Source organism: Dinoponera quadriceps, unplaced genomic scaffold (assembly GCF_001313825.1).
Source record: "Dinoponera quadriceps isolate SergipeBrazil2010 unplaced genomic scaffold, ASM131382v1 scaffold397, whole genome shotgun sequence".
NCBI classification, from domain to species: Eukaryota; Metazoa; Arthropoda; class Insecta; order Hymenoptera; family Formicidae; genus Dinoponera; species Dinoponera quadriceps.
The window spans coordinates 1,506,433-1,518,679 of NW_014554705.1; the positions used below are offsets into that span (position 1 = coordinate 1,506,433).

General features: G+C 40.2%; 1 protein-coding gene across 2 annotated transcripts in view; it reads left to right on the top strand.

Moving 5' to 3' along the window:
- Window positions 1-1,560: 1,560 nt before the first annotated feature.
- Window positions 1,561-12,247, top strand: part of LOC106740974 (cell adhesion molecule 2-like) — a 48,542-nt gene continuing 37,855 nt past the window's right edge. Inside the window, exons 1-2 of one of the 2 annotated variants that reach the window (XM_014612509.1) lie at window positions 1,561-2,946; window positions 11,934-12,048. Coding sequence is in view for 1 of the 2 variants with exons in the window: in XM_014612508.1 (XP_014467994.1) it covers window positions 2,886-2,946 (61 nt within the window). In the remaining variant the exon portion in view is untranslated. The remainder of the gene's footprint in view (window positions 2,947-11,933; window positions 12,049-12,247) is intronic. The other variant, XM_014612508.1, reaches the window with a different exon arrangement.

The following is a 12,247-nucleotide window of genomic DNA, read 5'->3' on the forward strand; positions in this document are numbered from 1 at the left end:
AGTACAGTATTAGTGAGAGAAAAACGAAAGATCAGGTCTGCGTGCTTTTTGGATGTCGATAAGCACTTCAACCAGATCTTTGATAGCATCTGCACGTAGGTATCGCATACGGTTCTTTAAGTATACCCCGAAACTTTTATGCGGTTTATTGGTATTCCTACAACGTCTCTTTCACATTATCCGTTCCTTTATAATTCGTATTCTTGTTGCTTTCAGTCACATTGCTCGAGTTCGTGTTACTTGCTTTTCTAAAGTGTCGTTTTCGCGGCCAACGGTAGATCTGATTCTTGGTGTTCAACAATATCAATATTTGGAAATGTAAATAAACTGTGAAAAACAAAGGAGAATGCAACTGCACAATATATATGTAAGAAAATACATTATTATGTACAGATACATTTTGGACAAACAGATAAATATAAAAAAATGAACCTCGACTAACGACGATTTTTCCGGCCTTTGAAATAATTAATATTATTTCACAATCGCGACAGGTAGTATGTGTATTGCTTTTGGCAATTAAAATTATATATAAAAACCCTTTGTGAAATCGTATCCGTTTAATATTATTGAAAATTATCGAAGATAAAAACATTCTCTTACATAAAAGTTGAAAGGTTTAAGAAAAACACATTACAAAATATCGTCGGGAATTTCAGAAAAGAATTAATGTAGCAATTTATAGTCTTAATCTTCAACAATTTTAGAAATTAAAATTCATTTCTTGCTCTATAAATTTATAGGTCGTCAAGATTCGCAAATTCGCAAAATGTCAATATACTATCGATTCGTCTAATTTAATACGAGTAATTTATAGCAAATCTATCCGTTTACGATCCGATTGCAAATTATCCATTTTGATTTCAGAATATCAACGAGGAATTTCTCGAGTTCCGTCATGCCATCATCGGAACTCTTCATATATCGACGACGAAGAAATCTCAAGGCTGGCAGTCGAGGGACCACCATATTCGTGATTGGATTGACAAGTACGTGGAGACGCGAATAAATCTTTAAGCCCATCGCAACGGCTCTAAGAGTGCCGTAGATTTCGTACTTTGATTCTGCACTCCTTGCACGCCCTGCCACAGTTTCTGCCCGTGACACACAGTACCGTACGTCCTGGAGGGTGAGGAATGAGGGTGAGAAGAGAGGGGTAGCAGGAAGAGAGGAGAAGAGGGAGGGAGGAAGGGATGGAAGAGAGAAAGAGAGGGGGGGAGGGGGAAGAAGGGGTTTCCCTTACCTCACCACACATATGAATCTGTGCGTGAGTGTGCGTACGCGCCCCAGGACGAACGTGTGTCGACGTCCTCCCTGTTGGAGGAGAGAAAGAGAAACTGAGAGAGAAAGACCGAGAGTGAGAGAGTGAGAGAGAGAGAGAAAGAGAGAGAGGGGGGGGGGGGGGGNGGGGAGGGAGAAAGTTTCTGTGTGTACGTGTGTATCCGTAGAGCCTCTGCGCGCTTCCACCGTCACAGGGGGTGGATCGGAAACGCGCATGCTCCCACGGCCGAGAATCTCCCCAGTCAGGGTAAATCTGCCACCGAAACAAGACGTGGTGCGTGCCGTTATACTATATACAATGTCGCGTACGCGTACGATCATCGTGACGATTTCTTAAAATAATACGGAGCGACAGAGCGCGATTCAAAATCGACATGGAAACTCGCGGCGGGCGGAGTTCCGGCTTGATCGTCGAGACGTAGTCGGCGCGCGGCGAGACCAAGGTGGTGGAGCGACGGCAGGGGAAAGGGAAGGAAGGAAAAGAAAAGTAAAGTAAAGTAAAGAAGGGGAAACGAGGCGGTAAACCCGAGGAACAGTTTCGGACGATGAATTATTAATGGTCGTAAAAGAGGGTCCCCGACGTGGGTGACGAGTGCGCTTACGCGGCAGACAGAGAACCTCCCTGCGACCGGACCTGAAAACCTTTCTGCGCGCTCCCGTGTGCGAGGACAAAAGGAGTACGTTTCGGAGTCATTGAATTACGAATTGACTCGCGAGTGACGCGCGATCGATCGATCGGCTGCTTCGGACGATCCGGTCCGCAGCGGCGTCGATCGCAGACTTGGGGGGAAAGAAAAAGGGGATCGAAGGAGACGTTCTCGCTATGTGTTTCGCGATTACTCCACCGAGATTTTCGATCCTCCGGATTCCCCGCGCGATGATGCGGACCGCGCGCGTTCGCGCGACGGTAACCGGGACCGCCCTTTAAAGGGTCACCGTGACCCGTTAGCGTTTCCCTGCCTGGAAATTGTCCAAGTCCGAGCAAAGTGTGAGTTCTCGAGTCCCCGAGGGGCTTCGATACCCACGGGATCGTTCGGAGGTCAAAGGATCTAAACAGCCGAGCTGACATCGCGTGAAGAAGCGGAGTGCAGCGGTGGTGAACAGGGCGAGGACCTTATCCGAGCAGTGTGCGAACAGTGTGCCAGGCGGACAACGACGACAGGTGGAAAGTTTCGCGGCACGCGGCGCACCGCCCGTCCAAAGTTTCGCCATAATCATTTCCACGCGCGTTATCGCCTACGTGGTGACTACCCTACGTAGTAGGGGATGCAGGCGCGCGTCGTCCGACGGGATAGCATCTCGCAAGAATCTCGATAGGACACCGCCGTGTTCTCGCGATTACTCGATCCTCTCGCGACGGATTGTAACCTCGGAGCGATCGCGACGTCCGCCGTTTCGTTTCGCGACGGATGCGGTCCCGGCTGATTGCTGCGCGACGACACTTGTGTGTTGATCGGCGTAAGAGCCGGAGCAAGGCGCGATAACCTCGCCTTATCGCCTGGTGTGCTGTATCAGTGAGTGGATGGTGGTAGCAGCTAATTTGGGTGGATGATGTGAATCGTTTCAGTACCAAAGTGCAAACGTACTACCAAACAGTCGCGGAAATGGCTCTAAGATGGCAAGCGAGGCTCTCGATTGCTGCCATACTCTTCATGTGCACGGAAGGTAATTACATCGCCGCTGTCTAATCATCTTGCATGACCGCCCGCCGCGCAACGAGGAAACGGGATGACCGTGGCGTGCGTACGCGGTATTAGAGAGACCGTGGGGAAATCGTCAAAGAGTGCTCGAAATCGTGAAAAACACGACGAGACGGATATTTTTGAGCCGCTACTCTTTTGCCTCTAATTCTTGACGCTCTCTCTCTCTCTCTCTCTCTCTCTCTCTCTCGGTAACTCCCGACGTAAAAACTCAGATCGTGGACGTAATTTAGTGGCAGAAAACGTCGTCAAATATTTCATCGCTTTGTTACTTCTTCCGGTAACGAATCTTATGAAAATTACGAAGATGCCGCGACATTTTGGCTACAGCTGAGTCGCGGGTGTAAATTGTTAAAATTATTATTATTACTGGATGTGTGTAAGTATTTGGATATTCCAACAGTAATGAAATTGACGTTAACGAACAAATAAAATGTGAAAGAACGAGAAACAGATGTCACGGTGGAATAATAATAACAAGAATAGAGTGAAATAAGCTTTTAACATGATATAAGAGATGCTCGCACATAGGAAGTAACAAAACGACGCTTCATGACACAGATAAAATCTCGTCTACCATGTCTGCGATAATTAAGATTCAGTTTAATTACATTAATTGCAACGCGACATTCGCTGGTCGGGGCGGAAGAGAGATTTACGAGTGCTGTTCTAGTCAAAGAGCAGGAGAGATAGGGGGAAAGAAACGTCGAGATTTATGGCTCATGTTTGCGGTTCGTAAACGGAGAGGAAGTCGATTGTTTGCTGTTTGCCTGCGATACCCGTACGATCCCGCTTTTCACTATGGTTAACGTAAACGGAAAAAGGAAGATTTATAATTTCAAATTTTGAAGGGAGATGAGCACATAGAAACGATAGCAACTGTGACGCGAGATATATGTTACGTGATTTTTCCTAGAATTACGTGTATCTTTTGTGAAACGATTATGTTTGTTTACTAAATTACGATTTAAGAAAGCTTTGAAAAAGCTCATCGTACATTAAGACAAAAATTTCAATTCACGCTTCGCAAAGACCAAGATTCGATGAAAACGAAGTTCCTTCATATTTTTCATCATTAATAAATAAAAAGATGTATAGGGAAACAATAAAAAGAGATAATGTATAACAACCTTGTGATAGAGGAGGATAAAGAAGTAAGTTATCAAGTGCAAATTTATAATTAGGCGGGCAGTTCAACGAGATCACGTTAGAATAAAATATGGAATTTTTTATGAGATAAAGTAAGGAATAAGAGTAGAATATGATACTCCACTCGGCGTTGTTAAATCCCCAAGGGGAAATAAATATCCGTTTATACATGCTCGTTTGTGTTACATAATCGCTTAATTGGGATATAATAGAGATTATACTGTGGCCCAAGAAATATGTGATATTATCAATGTGCTAATGGTGAGATGGTTTAAACAATATTTTAAACAAAATACAGCAAGGGGTTAAATTTGCAACACCTAGAAGAGAATACTCAATTATCTACCTGTATTAAGTTACATATATTTATATGTAAAATTAATTAAACGCGCATTCCTCATATCACATACATATATACACATATATATCGCACGAGTGAATGAAGTTATAGCGTGGCACTTTAACTGTGTATGAACTCCCGCTATTATCGTCTCGCCACTTAGCCCTCTCAGTTGCCGTCTAGTTTTCTATTTATACTCATGTTCAACCTTGTAATAAATGATCTAAGCCGATAAATAGCACACGAGCGGTAATTTTTAATTTTCGATAATCAAATAAAAAATATTACATATTGAAAATTTCATAATACTTGCGTCAGAAATAGAAAATATATTATCTCACGAAAGATGTATCGAATATATTAATAAATGCGATCGCAACATCGCAGTGACTTTCCGTTATAATATTTGTGCTGAGAGTGTAACGCAAAAAGTAATTCTAGATGCTTACCCGTTACCTATTACGCATATATCGTATGCCAATAGTAGAGATGTCACGTGTAACATAAACGTATGTCGTACTTGTATTCAGTGATAAAGCCTTATAACGAATTCATTTCGTTTATATTTACAAAGTTATAGAATAACTCAGACACATTTGTGTTCGGCCACGTAACGAACGTTAATGTTTTAACATATTTCCATCATCGGATTCCGACTATCGATTCCAGCTACGACTATAACTGACACGATTCAACGACGAAGTGTAGTAAAATCTATTCTCCGATCTCGGTTTCCGAGTAAAGCGACATTCAGCGTAATACAAAAATAATCGTGTTGGTCCGAAAATATACCGAAAATGTCTTGTCGTAACAATAATTGACGAGACGGCGAGACGAACATTAGGGGAGATAGCTATAGATATTAATGAGCCATTTAATACCCTACGCGACATTTATCGCGCGCGAGAAATATTGGGATCGCATACTACATATCACACGCCCTTCGCTCGTCGACTTGTGGCGTAGGGCGATCGTAGGAAATAATGGAATGGTACTTGACGGTATAAAAGGAGTTACTCAATTGAATCCGCGGTATCGGGCGATAAAACGGTACAGCTAATGGAATTACCGGCGCGCTTGCATGCGTGCGACGCGAATTTATCGCATGCATTATTCATAACTCGGCCCAAGTCGGCCAACGTTGTGTCGATGGTGTTCGGCCGCAAGAAAAACGTTTCTCTTTCCGGATGTGTGCGTGCGTGCGTGCGTGCGTGCGTGCGTGCGTGCGCGCGCGCGCGTGTGTGTGTGTATAAATATATAGCAGCTTTGACATTTTCGTAACAAAAATTTTAATTTTAATTAAGTTTCAGAAAATATGTCATACAAATATCATACTTTTAATATACGGATATTAAATTGCACGAAAATTCAGTCTTAAATAATATACACCTACTATTAACACTTTTGTCATCAATGCCATATATTTGCGACATCGATTAACAGAATAGATCATTCATTTAGTTAACCTTCTTGATATATTCTCTGTTTATATAAATACAGAGTATGCACTATATCGCATAAAAATTACTTACAATATTTCATTTGAAATATGAAATATTTTTCGTAGTATTTAATTTTAATTAAGTGAACATATTCATGTAATTGCCATATTTTAGCTACTTATTCTTATATTTTTATTCTTATATTATTTGATTCAAGTTATACAAGTTATACAAGATATAAGATCTGTAGCGAGAGTTTTCAAGATCTGGTAACGAAAGTGTTAATCTTCCCGTTGAAAATCAATACAATTGATTTATGCATTTTATGAAATACTCTAAGAATATTGATGAAATACAACGTTCACATTGTGCGTTGAAATTCACCAACGCCCAACCAGGTCCGCCGACGAAAGCAGCTACTGCATCCCGAACTGCATCGCTCCGCATCCGGAATTCCGTGCTGCTTTGTCCCGCGTTGATTGCACTTCATTTCGCTACACTTCAGTACACTCGCGACACGATTCATATTCACATTATAAAGGCGTTTAACGAACGGAAAGTTTTGATTTATTTCTCGGACGGCATTTGCAAATTTGATTAACGAAACACGAAATCAGAATCTACGAAATCATTTATCGAATATCTATTGCGGTATGGTAAATTTTGGCTTGTCAGGAACACACTGGCGAATTGTGAATCGCGTGTGAAAACTCGTGAACTAAAGATCGCGGTGTCTTCGGTAAAATCGGAAATACCAATAACAATATTTCATTTTATTTGTAGAAAAACGAATTTCCCGCCTCGCGAATTCATAATGTGTTGTAATGCCATTTCAATACATTCACTGCGCGAATGGTATTTAAGAAAATCGATAATAAATACCACGAATTGAAATCGGTGAGCGAAGCAATCAGGATTTAAATCTGTATGCGAAAAATCTCGAATTAAAGGCCGATCGCGAAATCTCTTAACGCGGTGCACGAGCAAAGTAATCACGAATATTGTGCGCGTTGGTGCGATTCTGACATTTCGATTCTGCTGCTGATTGCATATTGCTCGAAACAATTGGAGAGTCGCACTAAATGAATCGTTCTCTTGAATAATTGTATAACTTGTATAACTTGAATCAAATAATATAAGAGTAAAAATATAAGAATAAGTAGCTAAAATATGGCAATTACATGAATATGTTCACTTAATTAAAATTAAATACTACGAAAAATATTTCATATTTCAAATGAAATATTCCATATTTTAAATATCAAGTATGTGAAGAAGCAATCTTCTATTTATTTTGAGCAGTGTACTTCGTACAATTGCACATATACAAATATATGCGTACGAAATTCTAGAAAAATAAATCACACTGATTCTGACAATGTTACACACAAACAACAAAATTTTCTAAACATCTACTATTACTACCTTTCACAATTTTCATATTTATTTCGTTCACTCACAGAAATATCCTGAAGACAGAGCCGGCCACGTTCTGCTTTCAAATCTGGAATAAAAAATATAGTTTTGCTGATTAGATATAAGAATTCAGCTGGTGAACAAGTGCGCATAAATTGATTAGGCCATTACAGTCGTAACTTAACCAATTTTATTTTGACAATTGTATCTCAGCTTTTGATCGCAAAGATTAAAGAGGATTACAAGAATATAAAAAGAGCATAAAAAGCATAAATCTACCTTCGAGCCGACCCTATTCTGCCCGAATCGGACCCGGTACTATATTTGTGTCCACAGAAAAGATGCCGTCGAATTTGATCTGCGTGTGCCTCTGTCAAGTCTGCAATAAGAAATAATTTTCTTCATTAGTTATGATGATAAAATTATCATTCAATTTAGACGAACTCGAAATATGAAAGATTCTGTTTCTATTTAACTTCTTCAACGTTCTTGTTAAATTTTTTTAACCTCTTCGGTAGTAAGTGTATTACTCAGTGGCCGAGAGCAAAGTTACGCGAAACATTTTCATGTGTTTTGCAAAATTATTATTGCAAAATTATTATTGCAAAATTATTATTGACCTGTATAAAAATTATAGTCAATAACAACACGAAAATATGTGGTCGACTATAGTCGACATTCACAGCAAAGAGGCTAGAATCTAATATCGAATATCAAATATTAACTACCTTGTAAATTTCACGATAGTCTTATTGCTCACGATGATCACGGTAATCGCGCGCGTAATGTACCGTAATTTGTTTCACGATCACTTTAATTAATATAGGAAAATTGGGAATAGAACACTCGACACGACACGACCCGTTCACTGTCGCGCTAAAAACTGTAATGGCGTCTAAGCCGCGTAGTTTACGCGCGCTTTCTAAGAGGCGCGCAAATTTCAAAATGGCAATACATGTAGGCTTGTGTTATTCGTCAATTATGCCTACGCCGTAATGTCTAGAATTTCATATAAAAATTTCCAATTAGAGTTACACTCTAAAATGAGTTATCAAAGTATCGTGCGACAGTTGTGACATAGCCTGTATACACTGATCCGGCAGTTGAAAAATGTGCAGTATCGATCATTGCGATGTTACACGGGTGCGTGGAAAAAAGTTGCCGGGAGGCCTCCGGGCTGGTTGACTCGTCGCCATCGTCGTCATCGTGCCGTTATATTTCATAGCCTCGCTTCACACCTCGTTTGCGCCATTGTCGTTCTAGACGAACAACTTTCGCAATTTCATTCGGCGCCACGGACTGCGACAAGGACTTGGCGCGCGCGCGAACTTGGTCCAGGTAAATTAAACGCTTGTCTCCGCTCGCGCCTAGCTAGCTCGGCGATGTTCAGCTGCGCGAGGGCCTCGGAAATTCAAGCAATTACCATCGCGTCGAGTGTGAGACGATAAAAGGCGGGTGTCAGGGGGAAAATAGGACCGAATAGACGGAGAGGTGGACGGTTGAAAGTGGAATGTCAGGGAGACGGGTCGTGGATTAAAAGCGGTATAATTTCGGTGGGTTCGATTTTCGATGCTACGGATAAACGGAAGTATGCCTTTCACCGATGTCGCGTTTCCATTGCTACGTATAAACACAGATATCGTCTTCGCGTGTCCTATAACTCGGAAAGTGTGTGCGTGTAAAATAGCGCACCGACTTCGAAATACGTAAAATCTCTCTACTTCGGAGCAATAGTTCGGAAAACATACGAATTTTTTATTTCTGCAAATACCACGTATATGTACTTCTTTTGTTGAGTATTCATTTGTCGCTGATGTTAACGGCAGCAATGACAGAAAAATAATCACGCTGTAAGTATACACGGCGGTCGAAATTTTGTTTTGCCTACGAATCTGTTAGGATTGATTTTGCCACAAAAATAGCACAGTGTTAATTGTCCACGAGTTATAAGCGCGACGGAAAATTTTATGAGATTTTATGAATTTTCATGAACGAAACTTTGAAAGGTGGGATGCGTTTGACAAAATTTTATTTTCATCGATTGTACATTCAAATTTAAGTGGACTACGTTTTAACCAAATTTCCATCTGAAGTTCAGCGATAAAAATATCTAAATTCAAACGTTGTAAAGTCGTGATTAAATTTTTGCCTTGGAAAAATTAACTTCGTATTGATCGGGGAATTTTGTGGCATATTAAACTTGCTACAGTCTGATATATCGAACTTCTTTTATCCTGTCAAAGCTTCTCCTCTATATTTAGTCCGCCTGTGTTTTCGTTAGCAATCTTGAAACTTTCTTCATGGATTCTAAGCGAGCTAAAACATGCTAATTGGGTAAGACGCTGCGAGATAGTCATCGTGGATGAAGGTGTTTCGCACCGGATCTCACCGCATTATAGGATCGAGGCAACCTAATCTTCTGAAAACGCACCCGCGCTTTAACAAATTTACGCTTCGCAAACACCCGAGAGATTTTCAGATCTTTACGAAAGGATTGCCAAAAGAATCCAAGAAAGTTTAAAGAGAGATTCCAAGATCGTCGTAAAAAGTACACAAAAGCTGCGCAAAAAGTTTACACGCGTCTTAGCTTAAGATTACGAGCTTTAAGGTAAAGATGTTTCAAGATTCTCGCGAAAAGTGACGCAAATTTGTAGAAATTTATCGAGTATTTCGGTGCTTCGAAAGAAAGCGTGTCGAGAATTTTCAAGATCCCACGGTAAATACAAATTTTCAAATATTTACATAAATGAGTTTTCAAAATTACACTTTTGTCTAATTCTCGCGAGACATACTTACATTAGGTTAAACTGACCGTATAAATCTTAGACTTATAGCTCTTTGTACTTGAAAATTTCGAACGATGTTTGCTTCCTTTTTTTAAAACTTGCGCACAATCCCAACTTTCGACGTTGTTAGTGAGACGTATCCCACGAGCCTCGCAAAAATGTTGGCATTATCATTTTCGTGGAGCTTTGCAAAGCATACAAAAACTTCCTGACATTTTAGAGTCAGCAGATAGCTTAGATAAACTTTGGAATTTCTTGCAGTTTTCTTTCCGTTTGCCCCCTCTTTACCTGCCTGCGATGCACCACTATTCTAAAGTGGAACGCGCTTTATTACAAGCATTCTCGGAATATTTACTTACTCCCGTTATGGTTACATACACTTCCCATGCTGAAAACAAAATGCGACTAAAAACTCTTTTCGGACACGCATTTCACCGAGTGTGTAATTTAAACGTACAAGAAATGTCAACGATGTACCTAATAAACACTAACAGTAACATCAATGGTATAATTTCTCACTCAGTAATGTAAATGCAATATATGTGCTATGTAGCATTTACATTGTTAAGAGGGAAATTACATAATTGATTTAACGTTATCATTACTTGTTTACTGGATAATCACTATTGAATCTTGCAATTATTTGTAATTTGTTTCTAAACCTAATACGTTGTTTATCAATATATCGCTGGCAATAATTAATAACAGAGTATTCAGCATTTCATCTGTTTGAATTATATTTCTCGTTAATGAAATAAGTATATAAATAAGATACAGATTAACGAATGCCTGAAGAATCATGATGTTATAATGACGAAATTGAATGCTGATTTAGAATTTGACTTGGATATAAATTTACTTTTAACACATCAAACGTGCGTTCAAGTTGGAAATATCTTCCTATATAAAATGTATGTCTAAAAGACATCTCAGAGACGTCGTTTAGACATATTGCCTCAAAAGATGTCTTAGAACGTCTTAATGTTCTCAGTCGTATAATAAATGATTCCACACACCAAAAATGATATGATATATCGCTGGTCACGTTCTGCAATCTCCGTCGTGGCTTCCCGATCCAGCATCCTGGTCTCAATTTTGCTCTCCTAGTCTCACTCCATTGCGGCACTCCGAATACTCGTGGCACTGACTTCTATAGCTATGAGCGGAAGTTAGGTTAAGTTAGGTTAACACATGCCAACTAACGCGACGAGAATACGATTAAATATTTCAAGAACCGGTGAGAAAACTTTGGATCACCCGACAAGAACAATAACCGATACACCAACTTCGCGTCGCGGTATGCTTGTCGGCTCGAAACATAACGACACAAATATGCGACAAACGCACAAGACAAGTTGTGATACACGTGATGTAACGCAATGCACAAGAATATTAATAACTCTTACTACCTCGAACATTCGAAATGCTCTGAGTGCGTTGATTGATGTCAATTCTCGGTTATGGAATGTAAACATCGCTTGCCGACAGAGATCGCCATTGACGTGCGTGACCTTTTGTCCTTGCGGATTGTTCTGAAGCTCTCACGCGTCGCGTATTATACCGCAACCGAATATTCCTTTATTACAATTCGAGCGGCGAACGACGTGCACATCGCGGAGTTACGCTGATGAATCGTTGCGTTAGTTACATTCCCGCCCACCTATTCAAACATTTCATACGTTTAAACAAGTCGCGTTTCCATCGAGCACGGAAAATTGTAGAACTATAGTATGTACTTTTTAACTGCGCTTTCTCTACTCTCTTGCAATCTTTAGATTTGTTCGTTTTAGACCAACTAGATTGCACCTTTTGTCTTTAGAGGATGCGTTCCACTTAACGCTCGCAACGATCACGAGCATCATTCTATTCTCGCTTCTCTTGGATGTTAAACAAAGACAGAACGACGCTCGCAAGTGGAACCTGCCTCGAGTGAAGTAAGTGTATGACCTAGCATTGAAGAGAAAAGGAACGAAGTTCCAGCGCAATATTAGTTCGACTAAAAAGAATACATATTTTGTTTGATCACTTTTTTTTCTATCAAAGTGTGAATGTATTCATACTTAATTAGCAGAGCATATATCTACTTGGGGTGCGTTCGAGGAGACGTGCTGTCTGTATTACTCTTTATATGTA